Genomic DNA, 18,257 nt, shown 5'->3' on the forward strand with positions numbered 1-18,257 from the left:
GAGTAAGAGACGATCGCGGGGCGGGAGCTTCGGGGCCCGATGTGGCTAACGTTGCCATGTCAGCGTTTCGTCTCCAGCGAGATCTCCCCCGCCACGTTTGCCGCATCGCTCTTATATCCATCCACCTCCTATTTAGGCGATCGGATCGACTGCGAAAGACACAGTATAAGTTACATTCTGCTATTGTCAAAAGCCGATTCCGTTATTTTCTGGCTTAATCTGACTTAATCTGACTTGCTAGCTGCGGGCGGCACCATCCATTTTACCTACTTTCCATTGCTAGGCTCATACCGATACCTATCCTTTATCATCACCCTTTGGTCCTGCATATCGTTACGCTGTCCTCTTCCCCCATTGATATATTGACTCGCTTATGAACCACAATGTTTAGTCGCAACAGTCCTTTTGGTGTTGGCTCTCGTCCCTCTCGAGGAGATGGCTATTCACACCCCGAACAGGGCCCACCTGGTGCTGGCGGATATGGAGCTCCTCCACGGCCCGGTCAACCACAGCACTCTCCGCGGGCTCCTACGGGATCAGGGAAAGCATGGACGCTACGGCCCGCGAAGAGTCCGGATAATACCTACACATTCGGGAACTTGGTGGCAGTTTCAACGCAGGATTTCCCTCCTTCCCGCGACGGACTCGATATTTTGCTCCTCATAAACGACCTCTATGTCTTCTCCGCACGCCCGCTTAATGGATTTCCGCCCGGACATATCAGCATGTCTGATCCGCAAAGGACGTGGGCTGGCGTTGCTTTCACCGACTCGGTCAAGGCTCAAATATATGATCCGTTTAGCCAGGGCGGACAAGCATACTTAGGATCTACAGATATCGAAGTAGGGTTTGCTGGAAAAAAGAGGGTGGAAACCCCATACGATCAAGATGAGCTAGGTGCGGCTGTAATCAAGAACTTTGAGAACCAAATACTTTCGCCCGGTCAGAAAATCTTGATGGATCACAGAAGCATTCCTCTCCTTTTGACCGTCAAGACCGTACAGAGAGTCGATTTGAGCTCCGAGAAGGGCGACTCTGCTGGGGGACACGTAGAGACGGACCCCAGGGCAAGAGGCATTCTTACAAGACATTCGCAGATCACATTTTTCAAGGATGCCCGGACCGGTATCAACGTAAAGCCATCGAATCGTCGCCCAGCGGCCAACTCTATCATTCAGCCTGATTTCAAGTTCGAGGATATGGGGATCGGCGGTCTTGATGCGGAATTCAGCACGATCTTCCGCCGTGCGTTCGCGTCTCGTATCTTTCCTCCCGGCCTTGTTGAGAAGCTGGGCATCCAGCACGTAAAGGGTCTCCTGTTGTACGGTCCACCAGGAACGGGAAAAACATTGATCGCTCGGCAAATAGGGAAGATGCTGAATGCTCGGGAGCCGAAGATCATCAACGGCCCAGAAGTCCTGAATAAGTACGTCGGTCAATCGGAAGAGAACATTCGGAAGCTGTTTGCGGACGCAGAGAAGGAGTACAGGGAGAAGGGCGATGAAAGTGGGCTGCACATTATTATATTTGACGAACTGGATGCTGTATGTAAACAGCGTGGCAGTGGTGCAGGTGGTGGTACGGGCGTGGGAGACAGCGTGGTGAACCAACTGCTATCGAAGCTTGATGGTGTGGACCAGCTCAATAATATCCTGCTCATTGGAATGACGAACCGAAAGGATATGATTGATGAAGCATTGCTGCGACCAGGGCGTCTGGAAGTCCACATGGAGATCTCTCTTCCTGACGAGCACGGCCGAAGCCAGATCCTGAAAATCCATACTCAAAAGATGAGGGATAACAATGTGATGGATGGCGACGTCAATCTGAGTGAGCTGGCTCTCATGACCAAGAACTTCTCCGGTGCCGAAATTGCAGGTCTTGTCAAGTCCGCATCCTCTTTTGCTTTCACCCGACACGTCAAAGTTGGGACGATGGCGAGCATTTCCGACGACGTTGTGAATATGAAAGTTAACCGGTCCGACTTCCACCATGCACTCGATGAAGTCCAACCCGCGTTTGGTGTGTCGGAAGAAGAGCTTTCCAGCCGTATCCAGTACGGGGTTATCCACTACTCCTCGCGTATCAATGAAATCTTACGGGAAGGAGAGCTTTTTGTGAAGCAAGTTGGCGACTCAACACCTCTATTCTCTGTGTTACTGCACGGTCCCACAGCCAGTGGAAAGACAGCGCTGGCAGCTCGGATTGCTATTGACTCCGGCTTCCCTTTTATTAAGCTGATTAGCCCTGAGGATATGGTTGGCTACGGCGAGATGGCCAAGGTTCAACATATCAGCAAGATCTTCGACGATGCGTACAAGAGTCGTACGAGTGTCGTCGTGGTTGATAACATTGAGAGAATTATCGATTGGGTTCCTATTGGTCCTCGATTCAGCAACACTGTCCTGCAGACCTTGATGGTCTTCCTACGGAAACAGCCAACCAAAGGACGACGGCTTTTGGTTCTGGCAACCACGACAGAAAGAGCCGTGTTGAAACAGCTAGACGTTTATAGCTCATTCAACTCCGACATTATGGTGCCAAACGTGATGACCTATGACGAGCTGAGGCACATTATGCAACAATCGAAGGTATTTGATGATCAGGAGATTAGCCACGCATTGGAAGCAGTTGGTGGCATCACGGAGGAGAAGACTATCGGCGTTGGCGTGAAGAAAGTACTTCTTGGAATCGAAACGGCCAAACAAGACGCCGATAAGGTCGGGCGTTTTGTGCGTGTCATCAACAGGGCTATTGAGGAGGAGCGGTCGTTTTCGTGAAATGGTTACCCGAAGGAAGCTGTGCTATGTTGTATATTGTTGGATAGGCGGTCTTTAGACTAATGAGTATTCGATATGTAGTTCAATACAAGCTACTGCCTTGGCTGATGCCGATCACGACTGGGGAATTTTGCGTATGTTATATTTATATTCAATTGAAGAGTGGACTGATCGTCCAGAGAAGACAAGTACTTAAGGCAGCTTTATTTGGGGGAAGTTTTCCCGTCTCAGACACGCATCTGGCATTCACCCTACTTCCCCTCCACTCATCTTCTTTCAACTCAATTCATCTCTTCCCTGCCTACCCGTTCCTCTTCTCCTCTGCCTCTATCGAAAACGCGTCAACTCATATTTTGTATTCTACACAAGAAACCGGCAGAGACACACCCAAATCATGTCCGCACACACGCAGCCCAAACAGATCCTGAAAAAGGGAATCTCTTACAAGGAATACAGTCTATTGGAAGAATGGGCACCTCAAACGCTATCAGAGTATCACTGTTCCGAAGGATTACCTTCTGCCGCACAGGCACAGCTCGAGGGTGCATTCACCGAAGTACAAAATCCTATCCCTAGACGGTCCAAGAATCGATCCTCTTCGCTGTATGAGGAATGGAAGGCCCAGGCTTCGCGTAGCGCAACGACTAGTGTGTCAATCCCCGTCCCTGCGAAGGCAGGAGGGAGCCAGGATACTGGTACCGAGAATGTTGACCCCGCTGATGGTGGTGTTTTGGGTGATTCTGGAGCGTTGTGTACTCAGACCGGCGAGATCACGGAGCGTGTGCAGGTTGGACTGCCTGTTCAAGCCCATGTTCCAGAGAATGCTCAGACAAATGTCGCTACGAGTGAGTCGACTTTAATCCGTTTGATACTTGTCATAATCTTCGCAGACGGGCCTGACCCTGATAAAATCATGAGACTGATAATGACGGTTTTTTTTCTCAGATCGAAGTGCCTCCAAGCCCAATGACCACCGTCCGGCCACGATCTCATGCAATAAAAAACAGGCAAAGACCACTGAGGCTAAAAACCTGGCTGACGTTCGGGCGGCATCCCGCTCAGAAATAGGAGGATATACTGCTCCGAACGGTTCTCATCTCCCGAAAGACGAGCTGCTTAAACTCTCCGACGGCGTGAAGACTTCAAACAGTGATAAGGTGTATTTCCGGCCAAGTTTCCTGGAAGATCCCTGGAAGGGTCTGAAGGCTATCAAAATGGAGTGTACATCACGATACTGGTCTGTGATTACCTATTTTTATTTTTTTGCCTTATTTCGGATTGTTGTTCTTGGGCTGACTGAATCCCTGAAAGATAGACGCAAGGTTCCCTGCAGCTCTAATTCAGGGTTCACGATGGAAGAACATCATGTCAGGGTCAGTTGGCCTTAATATTCGAGTTTCAAGCGTTTAGTTTACGGCGATCAGGGGGCAGTGATTAGCAGCTAGCTACCTGCCTAGTTCATTATTGGGTGGAGAATAGCGCGCAATTCCAACTTACTATGCATTAAGTACAGACAGTTCGAAGGATGACTGGATTTCGATTATCGGTGTAAAAGCTCCACTGTATTACCATATCTCAACTATGCCTAGCGTCTATAGGATTGGAGATTATAATTCTTCACTATTGTATACCCCATCCAAGATCCAAATATAGAAACCAAAACCTACCCCCTGAAATATACTTAATGCCCAATAGCAAGGATACCTGCGACCCAACCGAGCAGAATATATAAAGCTCGCCTAAATCGAGCCCTAAGCATCCGGTGAATACCATTATCCCGTTTGCTTTCCATTGTATTTAGTCTCGGAGCTCGATTGTAACTTGGTCAATCGATCGATTATTTTGAGATGATTCACTGACAGACTAAGGTGAAATTCAGGGGTAATGTCTGTCCTACCTTCTATTCACCACGTTAGAACCATCCCATGTCTCCATGTGATTTGGATACAATAGTCCGTATAGGTTCTCGTCTTATCTCTGTCTAGGTTGAATGATCTGGACGAGATCCTCTTTAGACAGGTTACTGTATTCTTTCCCCTTCTTCTAGGTAGCCGATTATATCTTAGCACTGCCTTTTTCATGGGCAACCATTGTACTCGATGCAGGTACTACTATGCTAGGTACGTAGTAATACTATATATTAGACCCACTATAGCTACTTGGACAGTAGGTATCGTGTATACTGTCTACAAAACTAGATCACTAGGATCTGACCAATAGCCACATTCATATACGAACTACGAAGTATACCTCACTTTTCCAGAAAATACGCAGAACAGGGCCATCTATTACTACTGGCCATCTACACACTTATTATTTGAGCTTATTCTACTAGTCCCAGCTATAGCAGGACGCCATCCCACGCCGTAGAGCATTAAAAATTCACAATCTATCCAATAGGCAGAAGCACCCGGTCCGTCCCTAGGCGCTGCTGCATGTATATGGATCGTAAAGGGAAGCTGGGAAGTCAGCATGCAAAAGCGGCAGGGAGATCGAACGAATACGGAGGGTGGAGCGGAGCAAGGCGGCCTGAACATGTCCGCTGGCGGAGCGGGGTTAGCGGGCCTCGTTTTCTCTCTCTCTCTCTCTCTCTCTCTCTCTCTCTCTCTCGCTCTCTCCTCCGTCGCTCCTTCCATCTCTCGCTTGCTCGCGGTCATGGATCTTGGAATAGTAGGACACGACTACATCCAGATATCTCTCCAGGGGAAAATAAAAGGGGGGAAGGGATGAAGACTGGCGCAGAGACTTCAGAGCCAGAGAGAACCGCGCCAAAGCTCGCCCCCGGTACAGGACTGGCACATAATCGGGAACTGTCCTTGTGATGCGGAATGACGACTCCGGATCTCGGTATGCGGGCTGCTGCGCATGACGTTATGAACCATGGAATATCTGCAAAATCAAAGTGTTTTTCATCCAAATCAGAACGCTACCGGTATCAACATTACAAGATCCCAATATACACGTCATGAAACCCAAAACTTATCGTATGTATCGTCCCAAGCAAAAGTACCTCCAGGGGCGGAAAGAGCAAAAAACGGAAAAGGAAAAAGGAAAATAAGAACCTCGCCAGGGTGCTTGAAAACCAGTTTTGACCCAGAAGCCGCCACCGTCGCTGTTAGAAAGTATGTACCAATGAAATTAGGGTGAAGGGGGAAGAAAAACGAAATGGTAAGTGCTTCGCCTACACATACCGCACGGAGCTCAGTTGTCGTCATCATAACTGTATTTCTTTGATGCTCGTCGGTACTCCTCTGGATGAATACTCTCGGCTTTCGTCTTCAGCGTGCTATTGTCACAAATACTGTCAGCATCGCAGACCACGAATTTTCCAGAAACTATAATCTTCCTCTTTTGCACGAGCCGCTGGGTTGACACAGGCAGGAGGCTACTGCCAAGAATAACGTGGACAGCGGAGCGCGGCGGATCTCCACGCACCTCAGCGGAGCGGAAATGATAACAGCGCAGGAGATCGCAGAACTCACCTCACACGCTTCTGCGTCCATTCAAGATCTCGTTTGGTATCCCGAGCAACTTTGATTCCATCGGAGAAATTGGCACGGACCCCTTTCAGACGACGCTGAGCGAGGGCCTGCAACTCGAGTAGCTCTCGTTGCTTTGCGTTCAGCTGACCGGAACTGGTTTGTACCACTTAGCACAAATGCATTGTAAAGAGTGAGCAGCCAAGTACCGAACGGACTTGAGTTCGGTGGCCTCGTCGACTGTTGGAGAAGTGTAGATGATACTTACGTCTGTGCCTGCATTACCAGTCCCTTGTCCAATGGGGTTGGATCGAACGTATTCTGCAAGCGGTCGCTCAGGACATCCACAACATCGACACCGGAATACGAGGCTGGGCTGGACTCATAGTCGCCGCTGAGGCTTCCGGAGCCGTAACTGAATCCGGCGGAAGTCCGACTCCCCGCGGTAGTGCTTGTGTCGGAGATATCTGGAGGAGACCCAGACACACGGCTAACGGGGTAGAGACCGGCCGGACCTGGGGCCTTGGAGGGGACACTGATGGGAAGAGCAGGAGCTTGGTAGTGCTGGGTAGTCATTTTGAGAGCAGAGAGTGCTCGTTGAAGGGGAGCAGCAATGTGACAGATAAGAAGAGGAGACGAAGAGATTGGTATGGTATGAAGGAGCAGTGTTCCTAGAACAAGAAGTATAAATGGATTGTGACTGACTGACTGACCTGGAAGGCAGAGGATGATGACCGAGAGAAGACAAGAAGATAGAGCTGGAGAGATGAAAGAGGAAGAAGAAGAGACGATGAGGAGGACGGAACAGTTGAGGGCTTTTATAGTCCTCAACGGAGGGTCTTCCATCCGGCGGAATGGGTCTGGACGAGGACCATGCTCCATGGAGAACGAGGGGGGAAGCGATCTTGATGGGATAGGCGACGTCTTCATTGGGCATTGCGACACTTTTCTCCCTCTTTCCCCCTCCACCCTTCACTTCCCACTACCTTCCATCTCTCCAATCCCAACCCCCAGTTCCGCCCATTCTTCCCTCTCTGATCGCCAATTCGCTCCTGTTCTCGATCGACCCCGCTCTGAACTTAGGGGGAGGAGGATGAGATGGACGGAGACTGGTCCAGCCCTCATCCTCCGCCCTCCAGTGGCAACTTTGTCGGGTACACAATCCCACTCGGTCGTCTCCTCATTCGGTTGGGTTGCAATGGGGACAATTTGGGGGATGGGACCAGCAGAAAAAGATATATAAGGGTGGAAGGTTGGAAGCAGAGGATGTGGGAAGACCCCATATCTGAGGACTTTCTCCCCAGCGGGTGATAGAGGCTACTTCTCTCTTCCTATCGTTGTCTAGGTGGTTTTCCTATCCCTTTTTTTTTTTTTTTTTTTTTTTTTTTTTTTTTTTTTTTCTCTCTATCTCTTCTCTCTTTCTTTCCTTTGTTCAGCAGTTTACTCCTCCATTGTCTATCCATTCCAGTCGATCATATCCGGTTTTCTTCAATAATAGGGGGCTGGGTGGCTGGGAAAACATGGATGTCGGAGATGGAATCCCAAGGTTGATGACAGACGAATGACTGTAATCAGAAAATGGCGTGACTACGGAATCGACTAATGACGATGGCTCCTAGTCGCTGCTCTGTGTTAATGCCGTCGCTCTTGGCTACCTTGTGCTTGTCCACCATTGCTCGTTTTATTCGGTTCGGATTCAGAGTCGAGGATATCACCTACTGTGCCGTCATACTTCGCCCTTCATGTCATCAAACATTCGTTGGGGGCATATGAGGTAAGTGGAAATTGGAGATTTACTGGATTGGTAGCATAGAACTGTCTCGGGTCTTTTTTTTTTTTTTATCCCTGGAACATGTCCCCAATATTCGCCTCACTTAACTCAAATTGACGGGGGATAAAAAATACTGAAGGAAAAGACTGACAAGGCCGCAGGATCAGCCAGATGAAAAACGGCCACAGGGATCTAAGGTTAGCGGCGTTGGACACCACTGCATGGGCTGAAAACCCGAAAACTAAAGATGTGCAATGCAAGAGACAATTGAGGATGGCTCCCAACTTCCAATGCAGGTCGCCTCGTTCCGTCTCAGTTGCAGATGCCTATCTCAGATGGCCGAAGTGGCACGACAGGATATCGGTGGCCCCTGAAAAAAAAAAATCGAGCTGTGTAGCCACTGAACATTTACCTTCCGTTGCGGAGGAATGTCCGGGGCGCTGGGCCCCCAGTCCATTTTACGGGCCGATAGCCTTAGAGCAAACAGGGAGCCATGCGAGTCCAAAAGCAATGACAAGCGCTTTAAACGCTGCCGGCCTGCGAAGTTCAAAGAAAGATGGGCAAGAGTGGGCCTTGACCAAGGCAATTCAGTTACTTGCAGCTAACAAGGAGAGACGAGTAGACAGATCGTCCATCACAGGCATGCAAATGGCTGGAGTCCCTGCAGAGAGAGATCCAGTCTGCTCGTGGAGAATGCCCGCCTTGAACTCGAAACCCAAACTAGACCAGACTGAAAGAAAGAGAGCGAGGGAATTAAGAAAAAAAAAAAAAAAAAGGCCACGTTCGAAAAAGCCCTACGCTGACGTGCTTTACCTTTACTGCCTGTCTTCCCAAATTGGGCCGCCGGCTGGGGACAAAAAATCACCACTCAGATCCATTGGCCTATTCACAACTAGCGACCAGAACATCCACTGGCATCGTGCTCCCAATGCCCCTAATGCGGGTCTCGTCATTCTTCGACACCTTTGCTACCTCACGCCATCCCATCATAGCCTTACAATTCGGTCGCGGAATGGAATCTGCTTGATAACCACCAGAACGCAGAAGATACACAAATGATTACTATGAGCCTTCCTTTACTTTTCACCTTACCCGACCGGATACCTGGGTAACACAGCAGCCCAACCCTGACGAATAGAAATTCCGTCCAGGAAAGCATTGGAGGAGCAGCTCCGGATCTTCGTGGCTCGTCTCACAGCTCTCTACGAAGATCCATCCTGTTTCCCCGTTTGGCGTGTTTTCTCTCCCTTTGCCATATCGGTCGACCTGAGTATCTCCTTGGCTCACCCGGCCATGAATATGAGATCCTGCGGGTGGCATGCTCAGAATCGGTTTACTTTTTGGCGTTGGCACATCTGATAGGCTTATGCAGAATTGTTGCTTGACATTTATCCATGCAGTTCCGAGTTATTCTGATATGTTGGCCTAACTATCTGGTACAGCCTGGCCCACGGGGTCTCTAGCGCTGTCAACCCCAAGAGCGGTTTCTCCGCAACCATCGACGACTGCACCCAACACGGGGTCCGTGTTTAGGGTTTGTTGTCATCGGGGGATGAGGTGTAAAGGAGGGGACGAGACAGAATCTGAAGCTTCCCCCAAAAAGGAAGAAATCAACCCATGTGTCGTCACCTTCCTTGACCCTTCTTTTCTGCAAACTCTAGCGTCTTCCTTTCCCTCTTTTTTATTTATTTTTTTTTTTTTTTTTTTTTTTTTTGGAGGGGGAATCCTCTCTCCCCTTTGCTTTCCAATGATCACTCACAGCCACCCCCCAAAGTCCACGAATGCAGAGTGGATGCAGCCAATGTGGGGTTGGGTGGAATTCGCCTATCGGTCTTTGCGTTGCGTTTGTGCTCACTCGCTCTTTTCCTCACCGCCATTAAGAAGGAGCCGATACGCTACGTCCATGCTTGAGGCTTTGCAACCCATTGGGCGTCTGACGGCCCGGGTTCTGCTCCTTTCTCCTCTTTGGCTTTTCTAGAACATAGTGAGTTGATACTACCGGTGGCATTGAGTGGGCTGAAACGGCTGCTAGCACCCATGCTCTTCCTGTCTGACGTGTTTCATTACCTCCGGTGAATATGATAGCATCATCATCATCAGCGCCTCTACCTTCAGGACAAAGGATGCGGAGTCTGATGGAAAGGAAAGGATTCCAGCAATTAGAACCTCTCCTCTCGAGCCATCAGGTATTTTTTGGGTTTCAACAGTCCCGGTTTGATATTCTTATTTTGGAATCGAGCTGACCTCTTTCTCTCTCTCTCGACTAATATTGGATTTTATATACAGTTTTCTATTCAACAGCTGCATGTCATCCAAATTCCATGCAGTAATGATATGCATACTACTCCGGCTGCTTCAACTCATCTTAGTAATCTATGTCATGAAAGCAAATCAAATACTAGATACTACAACCAACACCAGAAATATAGGGAGCTTACCACAAAAAATAAAAAAGAAACGATGACAAGATAAATTAACCAACCTATACAGACAGACAACCACATACCAATAGAACATACTTGTACGAAGTAGGTACAGTACATGTACATACATACTGGAGGATATATGGACATAATAGATCGACATACGTCGCACCGTCCCATGAAAACTCACTCTGCTTCGAACAATTGGATTGTCATCTGGACACCGCACACAAGTTACGGAGTTACACAGAAGTGAGCATTGTTGGCTCCGTACGCTATAGGTGTCATTTATTTATTTGCTTTTTTCCATTTGGGGGATAGGGTATTTATTTATCTTTAATTATCTGGACTTTTATTTTCCTTAACCTAGGCAGTGACTTGATGATCATGATCAGAAGGAAATACCTGAGGTGATGATCCGATTGCAAGAATATCAACTAGCTAACTTGATGAAAAGAGTCTATTACTGGAAGACGAAAGACAAATATGAACTTTCTATCGAGCCTCATTCGCAGATATAAGGAATAAGTATGTATACAAGTTTTGGCCACCCAATTCACACATCCTCCCTTGATAATGAAATACATGCGTATCATCATATCGTCATGGCTTAGCAAAAAAAAAAAAAATATTAATAATAATCCGATTTCAGCCTGTAGTCTGCCCCCATAGCCTAACAGTCCTGTAAAATGCATAAACCGATATCGGTATATCGATCAGCTACTGAAGAAAACACTTTGAAAATACAATTCCAGAAGTTAAATGTCGTGCTCGTAAGCTGGTATCGGGAGAGCCGCATAGTGTAGTAAAGAAAAAAGGAAAAGAAAAAGGCCTTGCAAAAACGATGCGAAATTGCTCAAAAATCCGAGAACTGACGCCACGCACAAGGTCGATAGTCCAAAGAATAACCAGCCTAAAATTCCGGCTCCGTAATGCAGAAAGGTATCAATCCAAACTGAATGCCGAATGCAGATAAGTGGTGGAAGTGGAAAATGAGAAAGGAAAGAGAAAAGAAATAAAGCCAAAACCAAATCCGTCCGAAGGCGCCTTTCCGTCTGCTGGCTCGTAGTAGCCATAAATAATCCCTGCCCAAAAGTGGAAAAGAAAATAGTCAACCAAATCAAAGCCAATCAGTACCAGGTTCATAATAACATCATTGTCGAAGAAGCAAGGTGTACGACTAGAAGATCAGTGAAGTGAAACTCCAGGAAAAAAGAGCGTTCCGCGCGTATCGACGTTCCATTTTATTCTCCGCGATGCCTGTTCTCATGATCCGCCCTGACGCGGTCTCTAAGCAGAAATAAGGGCCGGCTGGGGTCGAGGAGCCCCATCATCATTTTACCCAATTCGTTATGCTTGATGGGTTTTGTAACGTAGTCGTTGAAACCAGCGCGAGCTGCATCTTCAATCTGATCGGTCATTGCATTCGCCGACAACGCCATGATTGGTATTTGAGGGTAATGGTTCTTCAGTTCCCAGTGACGAATGTCGCGACAAGTTTCATACCCGTTCTTGACAGGCATTTGGATATCGCACTGATCGGGAAAATGTGAGTCATAAATTACTTATTATACGTCGGGGCCAGGTAAGAAAACACATACTATGATGAGGGAGTAATATCCCGGCTCCTTGGAAAAAACCATCTCTGTGCATTCCTGGCCATTGGAGGCAGTCTCAGCCATAACTTTGATCTTATCGAGATACTTTAGCATAACCTAGTGACCGATGTTAGAAAGGAATCATGTGGTTTGCCTGAGCACGGAGCAAGGTCGGAGGGGAAATGTACCATCCGGTTAGTCTCATCATCTTCAACCAGTAGAACCCGATAGCCTTTATTTCCAATAACTTCCTTCACCATCTTGGACATGGTCTTGAAGTTATTGTTGATCTCCCTCGCCATATCCTGATTCCTGTCTTTGCTGAGATCGCGTTGGTTGTTCGGATCGAAAATAGCCGAAAAAGCCGACGGCTTGACTGGTTTCGGCACGGTATAGACACACTTCCCGCTAGAACCTAGTTCTTTAATCCTTGAGCTGATCTGTCGTTTTTGGTACAAGTCCGAGATGATAACAAGAGCTGGAGCAGAAGCGGGATCGCACTCTGAAACATAATTTATCACATCCAGGACGTCATCAACACTGGGAAGGTTAAGGACCAAGTGGGTAATCTTAGAACCAGACTCGTCACTGACGGAGTCCCTCCAGTCTTCGACGTCGGGAGTCGACATTATCGAGTACTGGACCCCATGGGGCACAACCTGCTCAATATGCTGTTTGATAGCCTTGCGCGTGTTGTCCAAGGGACAAAGAATGAATACCGAATACGAAGTAGGCGGGCCCGCAGCCTTAGACCTAGCTTGCACAGGTGCTGGTGCATTTGGAACCAGGGACTCTTGAAGCGGTGATGATGGTCGATCCATAGAACGTGCAGCATCACCACTTGCGAAAGTTACCAGATCCAATCGACTCTGCGCTGAGGCATTGACTTGGTCAGCGTCATGCTTTGTGGTATCGACCTCGGTTGACGGGTCGATAGCATGAAATGCCGGGCTTGGAAGAGCCAAAGATATAGATGGAAGTTCGGAGGTGTTTGACGCAAGGTAGGTCGAAGGATCAGAGTCGCTCGATGGTTGAGAACGGAGTGATTCGAGTGCAGAAGTAAAGCTCGAAGTGTCTGGTCCCTGCCAGTCGACAGAGTCCTTTGGCGCAAGGGCTGTCTTCAAAAAGGGATTCGGCTCCTGCTGCGCTCCAAGGGACCTGGATGATTGTCGAGCGGCGTAGGATTCGTCAGGCGTTGGCGGCGGAGGAGCATCTACTTTGATGTGGAACGAGAACTTTGCTCCTTGACCCTCTTTACTGGTGGGAGTTAATTTACCTCCATGCATCTCAACCAGTTGCTTAGACAAAAACAACCCAAGTCCGCTTCCAGCATGCTGCTGGGAACCATTTTGTCCTAACTGGCTAAACCGCTGCATCAAACGTTCGGCGTCTCTGTCACTGAAGCCTTTACCCGTATCCACGACATCAAAGTTCAATAGTAACTCCGTCTTCTTGGACAAAGCGTGGGCACCATGGTAAATTGAACAGCGAATATGAATCTCCCCTTGTCCTGTAAACTTCACTGCGTTCCCGACAAGATTTATGAGAACTTGGCGAACTCGGAATCTGTCCCCAATCACCATTGGCGGAACGTCCACGTCCATCAGATAATTAATCTCAAGACCCTTGTCGATGGCCCGAGAAGATATAGTATCGATTACATCTTCAATTACCGATCGAACGTGGAACCAAGAGTTGACTAAGGACATCTTTCCAGCCTCAACTCTGGAGACATCGAGAATGTTGTCCACAAGTTCACGGAGGTTAGTCGAGCTATTCTGAATTGTGTCAAGCATCCGTCTCTGATCAGTATCCAGCTGGGTATCGAGGATGAAAGGGATGGTGCCAAGGATGCCATTCAGTGGCGTCCGAATCTCATGGGACATATTGCTGAAAAACTTCGTCTTTGATTCCATCTGGTTATTCAGTTGCTGCATTGCCTTGTTGAGTTCCCGTTCAAGGTTCTTCCGGTCGTTAATGTCGGTACATGTGCCGTACCAGGACGCCTCGCCACTACCAAAGCTGCTGGTTTCAACGCGAATCAATCGAACGAGGTGCCATCTAAAGTCGCCTCCCTTCGAGCGAAGGCGAATTTCGGTTGAGTAGAAGACACGACCGTTCTCGTCCTTCTGCAAAGAGGCGACACCACGCCGTACAAGGTCATCCAACGCAGGTGTGACTCCACGCGCAAGGAATCTTTCCTGGGCGGCTGCCTTCTCTGCATCGGACATTTCACTGTATACAGCTCCACCTACAGACTCAGCGACGTAAGATGAAAGCAAGCCACATTTGTCCAAATCATCGGGATGAACATGTTTCGCAAAACCAAAGTTAAGTGCTTCCTCAAGCTTCTGGCCCGTGTAAAGATGCCATTGTTCATTCACAAATATAAGGCCCCGGTATTCTGTTGCCTCAAACACTACCTGGGGGATCGAGTTGGAAAATGCTCGGTATTTGGCGTCAGTAGCGAATTTTTCCCGCTCCTGCGTGGCCTTCAACTCGGCAATATGTTGCTCATGGATGTCAAGGAAAGAGCCTATCCAATATAAGACTTCTCCCGTGGAGGAGAGTAAGGGATTTGCTCGGAAAATAAACCAACGATATGCTGATTCGTCATTGAAACGCCTGACGCGCACACGTTCAGTAAATTGTGAGCCGGTTCGTAATGCATTTCCCCATTCCTGGGAAACGTGTTCGCGTTCACTACCGTGTATGTTTTGCCACGGGTCCCTTAACTTCTGCTCCTGCGGCTGGATTCTCCTGTAAGCATCAAACTTGGAATTGGTCCAAATGACTTCTCCGCTCTGAGGTTTGGCAAGAAAAAGATGTAGGGGAACTGAGTTAAGCATAAGCTGCGCTACAGTATCGGTGAATGGACGTGGCAGCTCGCGCGGCAGCTGGGAATAGAAGGAATTGGTCGAAGGGTGGCGGGTAGATGTTTGTGTTGGGGAGATTATTGAAGGAGCTTTGACCTCCTGAGGGGATGCGAAAACTATGCCCGGTTCTTGAGAAGCTGCATGTTCATCAGCCGGAGCTCTCCCCCACAGCCGCCCTAGTGATGTAGGAGTCGATGCGGCGCTCTGTTTGGCTTTCAACAGTTGGCTACGCTGCTGAGTGATGGCCTCGCGGAAGTCCTTGGACCGCTTGACATTAAAGTAACTATCCACTGAGCCACTGTTAACTTTGGCAGCTACACCAGGCGATTCACAAGGTATATTATTCATCCCGCCTCCAATGCTGTTCATGTCAAAGCCAGGTGTTCCGAACCCAGATATGGGAGGGCTAAGCTTGTTTGAATTTGATTTGTCATCGGGGCTGGAAAGGCTGGGATGCGCTGACAAAGTCCCATCATCTGCAATCGTATAATTCACATGGCCACTGAGGCCAGCAACCAATTCTAGCTCACTGCTCTCGTCAGAGAACGTGCCGCCAAGACCGAGAAGGTGGCCGTAGCGTGGGAGCTCAAGACGGGAGGCGAATTGCCGTTCGAGCTGACTATAATGTTGGGCCAAGCAAAAAGAAGTCGTCAAGTGAGGTATTAGGTATGTCAGTGATTGCCTCAGGTTTGCAGGATACGGTATTATGGGCGATAATATTGAGATCACTGCAACCGGGAATCGCAAAGTAGATGGGGAAGTCTGCTTAGAACGCCCAGCATGCAGGAGAGGGATATGGACCACAGACTTTGCCAAGTCGACTCCAATAGCCTCTAACGGTTGCGTGTTTGAGTAATCATGAGGAGGTGGGTGTTTTGCAAACGCCCCCTCGTCAACAGCATGACTAATGAAAAAGGGGTTCTGGTCCGCATGGGCACGAGGCGCCGGGGACGGGGCAGGAGACTGGGACCAGGGAGAAGGAGGCACTTGTTCGTATTCATCGTATAACTCCATCAATGAAGGCATTGTTGCCTGGGGACCAGACCCCGAGGGGTTAGAAACAGACCTGGTACGGGTAGTGTGCGCTCGTTGAGTGATATGTGTAGGTTCAGTCGGAGTGACCTGAACAATGTCTTCTGGAGTTTGAACTTTCTGGCCTTGAGACTGCGGGGGCGCTCCTAGCGAACTTTGAGAATATTCCCTAGTCAAAACAACGGGCCCTGTACGTCCGAATAACTTCACGACACCCGTCCTCTTGATAAGCGGATCCGCCTCGACTTCCAATGGCCTTGGTGTAGGAAAGATAGCTTGGCTGTGATTGTGTTGAAGCATATTTGAAGAATCAAGAGGTCGAGGAAAGGAAGAGGTGCGCCCCTCCTGTCCAGTTGATATTCTTTCATCAGGGCTTTGATTGGAGATCTGGGCGCGTTTTTGCTCGGTTTTCGTGCTTTGACTATGAGACGTGTGCGAATCGTTCCAGGGAGCGTGTTGCCTCTCCTTACCAAAGCCTGCAAATGAATGTCGTGATAGCAACGGGGGTCGTGTCGGAACCTCTGATCCATTTGCACCTGTGGTCATTCCTTCCTTCTCGTTCGCACCAACACCATCCTTGGGAGTGTTGATACTTTTATTGTTAGTCTCACAACTCAACGCTCGATCATTGCCGGACTGAGTCCTGAGATTGCCATCAAACACCGCCTTCTGGCCCCACGGGACATTCTCGAGATCTGTCGCATCTCCAGGAATAGCGAGTGACGCTCTTTCTGCCCCATAATGCGTTTTCAGAATGTCAATGACATTGGCCCACCATGCATCTAACCCAGGATCGGAATTGAGTCGCAAGGTAAGATCATACAAGTTAGGTGTGGGGTAAGTCGGGTCTTCGGCCACAGGCTTGTGCTGTGGCGGGATGAAAAAGCTATGTGATGTTGGGGTTTTGATCGAGGCGGACTGCTCTTCCCCTATACCTTGCGTGGACGCCATATTGATCTTTAGCTTCTCCGTGGGTAATGTCAGCTTGAAGGGGCTGTGGCCAAATGCGGATTCTTGCACTGGCTTCGTAGTTGACTGGGGTTGCATGGTGGGAAACGGGTACGATGGAGTTTTCCCAGGGAGATTCGCAGTTGGCGAATCTGCAGCTTTGAGAGTGCCGATAGAGCCAGCCGAGTCGGGATGCGAAGTAGAAGGCAATACTCCAGTCGATGACGGTGCAACTTCCGGGAATGATACATTTGAGATGCGTCTCTTTCGCGACGACTCGTGAGGGCTCGGGGACACAGGATTGGTTTGTGAAGAGGGAGGTTCTCGAGTAACTGTGTTCTGACTCTGGGATTTATGCATTTGTTGATACACAAGCAACTCCTCCATCTGCCTCCGTAGCTCTTTAAGGGTCTGTAAACTCCGTCTCTGGTCCTCTTGACACCCTTTCCCCCAATCTGTACACTGTTTGGCAGGCGACGACGGTATGTGGCAGGGGTTCAGAGCCTGTTCATGCAAAATAGGAGAATCGCAAGAGTTAGCTTTCCATATATTATCCTCAAAGGTCGTGTTTTCATCCACGGGGTATCCATCATGTTCATTAGGAGCGGAACCGGAGGCTGATTGGGGGGAGTCATGGTGAGAGTGAGAAGGAGGTGTGGCGACAGGCGAAGGGGCCTCGGCCGGCGATGGAAGCGGAGGTGTCTTCAGGCTGTGAACTTCCCCCATGCTGCACTTCCTCCACCGCCGGTCAAAATTCAATTCTCCTGTGCGAATGCAACTCCACAGAAGCCAAATGAAGCACACATCTCTCGGACAAAACGGCCTGTGATCGGATGGCTGGTAAGGTATCGGCCAGCCCCAAGACGAAGCCGAGGAAAGGTCCAAAAGGCACGAAGGAGAGCGTTCAAAAAGGACAACAAAGAAGGATTTGGAATAGGCAGGGAAAGGGGGCCAGTCCTGATGGGTACTGGTAGAAGGGGGGAAAAAGAAAAGACAAAAGTTGATGTTAAAAAAAAAAAAAAAAAAAAAACTATTTTCAAATGTACACCCTCCTGCACTCTGAGGGCACCAAATTGCAAGTCAATGGAGATTGCTTTTTTTTTAAAAAAAAAAAAAAAAAAATGAGAGAGAGTGAGAGAGGAAGAAAAAAATTAAAATCAAAAACTCAATGAACAAGGGGCGGGAATAACTCCGGTGAATACAGAGGGGAGAGAGGAAAAGTGTTAAAAAAAAAAAACGGATTTGCAAGGAAGGGTAACTAAAGCGGTGTATCGTGGTGGTGAGGAATTGAGGTGAAGAAGGGAACGAAGGTTCGATTTGATCTGACCTTTCCTAGAAAGACGAAGAAAC

The 18,257-nt window shown here is 48.6% G+C and overlaps 4 protein-coding genes across 4 annotated transcripts; 2 read left to right on the forward strand and 2 right to left on the reverse strand.

Annotated features, from left to right (window-relative positions):
- Positions 1-383: 383 nt before the first annotated feature.
- On the forward strand, positions 384-2,780 carry SEC18 (AAA family ATPase SEC18; the record flags this gene model as incomplete). The annotated part of the gene is made up of 1 exon (XM_033572418.1): positions 384-2,780. One exon carries the CDS (start codon positions 384-386, stop codon positions 2,778-2,780), a length of 2,397 nt encoding a protein of 798 aa, XP_033425733.1.
- A 394-nt stretch (positions 2,781-3,174) lies between these two features.
- ATNIH1004_007803 (uncharacterized protein) lies at positions 3,175-4,119 on the forward strand (the record flags this gene model as incomplete). The annotated part of the gene is made up of 3 exons (XM_033572419.1): positions 3,175-3,625; positions 3,726-4,021; positions 4,096-4,119. The coding sequence occupies 3 exons, from the start codon at positions 3,175-3,177 to the stop codon at positions 4,117-4,119; spliced, it is 771 nt and encodes a 256-aa protein (XP_033425734.1).
- A 1,862-nt stretch (positions 4,120-5,981) lies between these two features.
- On the reverse strand, positions 5,982-6,835 carry ATNIH1004_007804 (KxDL motif-containing protein; the record flags this gene model as incomplete). The annotated part of the gene is made up of 3 exons (XM_033572420.1): positions 5,982-6,066; positions 6,263-6,415; positions 6,528-6,835. 3 exons carry the CDS (start codon positions 6,833-6,835, stop codon positions 5,982-5,984), a joined length of 546 nt encoding a protein of 181 aa, XP_033425735.1.
- Positions 6,836-11,697: 4,862 nt separating this feature from the next.
- Positions 11,698-17,633, reverse strand: pkhB (putative sensor histidine kinase/response regulator; the record flags this gene model as incomplete). Its single annotated transcript, XM_033572421.1, has 3 exons — positions 11,698-11,988; positions 12,055-12,168; positions 12,240-17,633. The coding sequence occupies 3 exons, from the start codon at positions 17,631-17,633 to the stop codon at positions 11,698-11,700; spliced, it is 5,799 nt and encodes a 1,932-aa protein (XP_033425736.1).
- Positions 17,634-18,257: the final 624 nt, after the last annotated feature.

This window comes from Aspergillus tanneri (assembly GCF_003426965.1).
Source record: "Aspergillus tanneri strain NIH1004 chromosome Unknown AapTan_7_pilon_pilon_pilon, whole genome shotgun sequence".
Lineage (NCBI taxonomy): Eukaryota > Fungi > Ascomycota > Eurotiomycetes > Eurotiales > Aspergillaceae > Aspergillus > Aspergillus tanneri.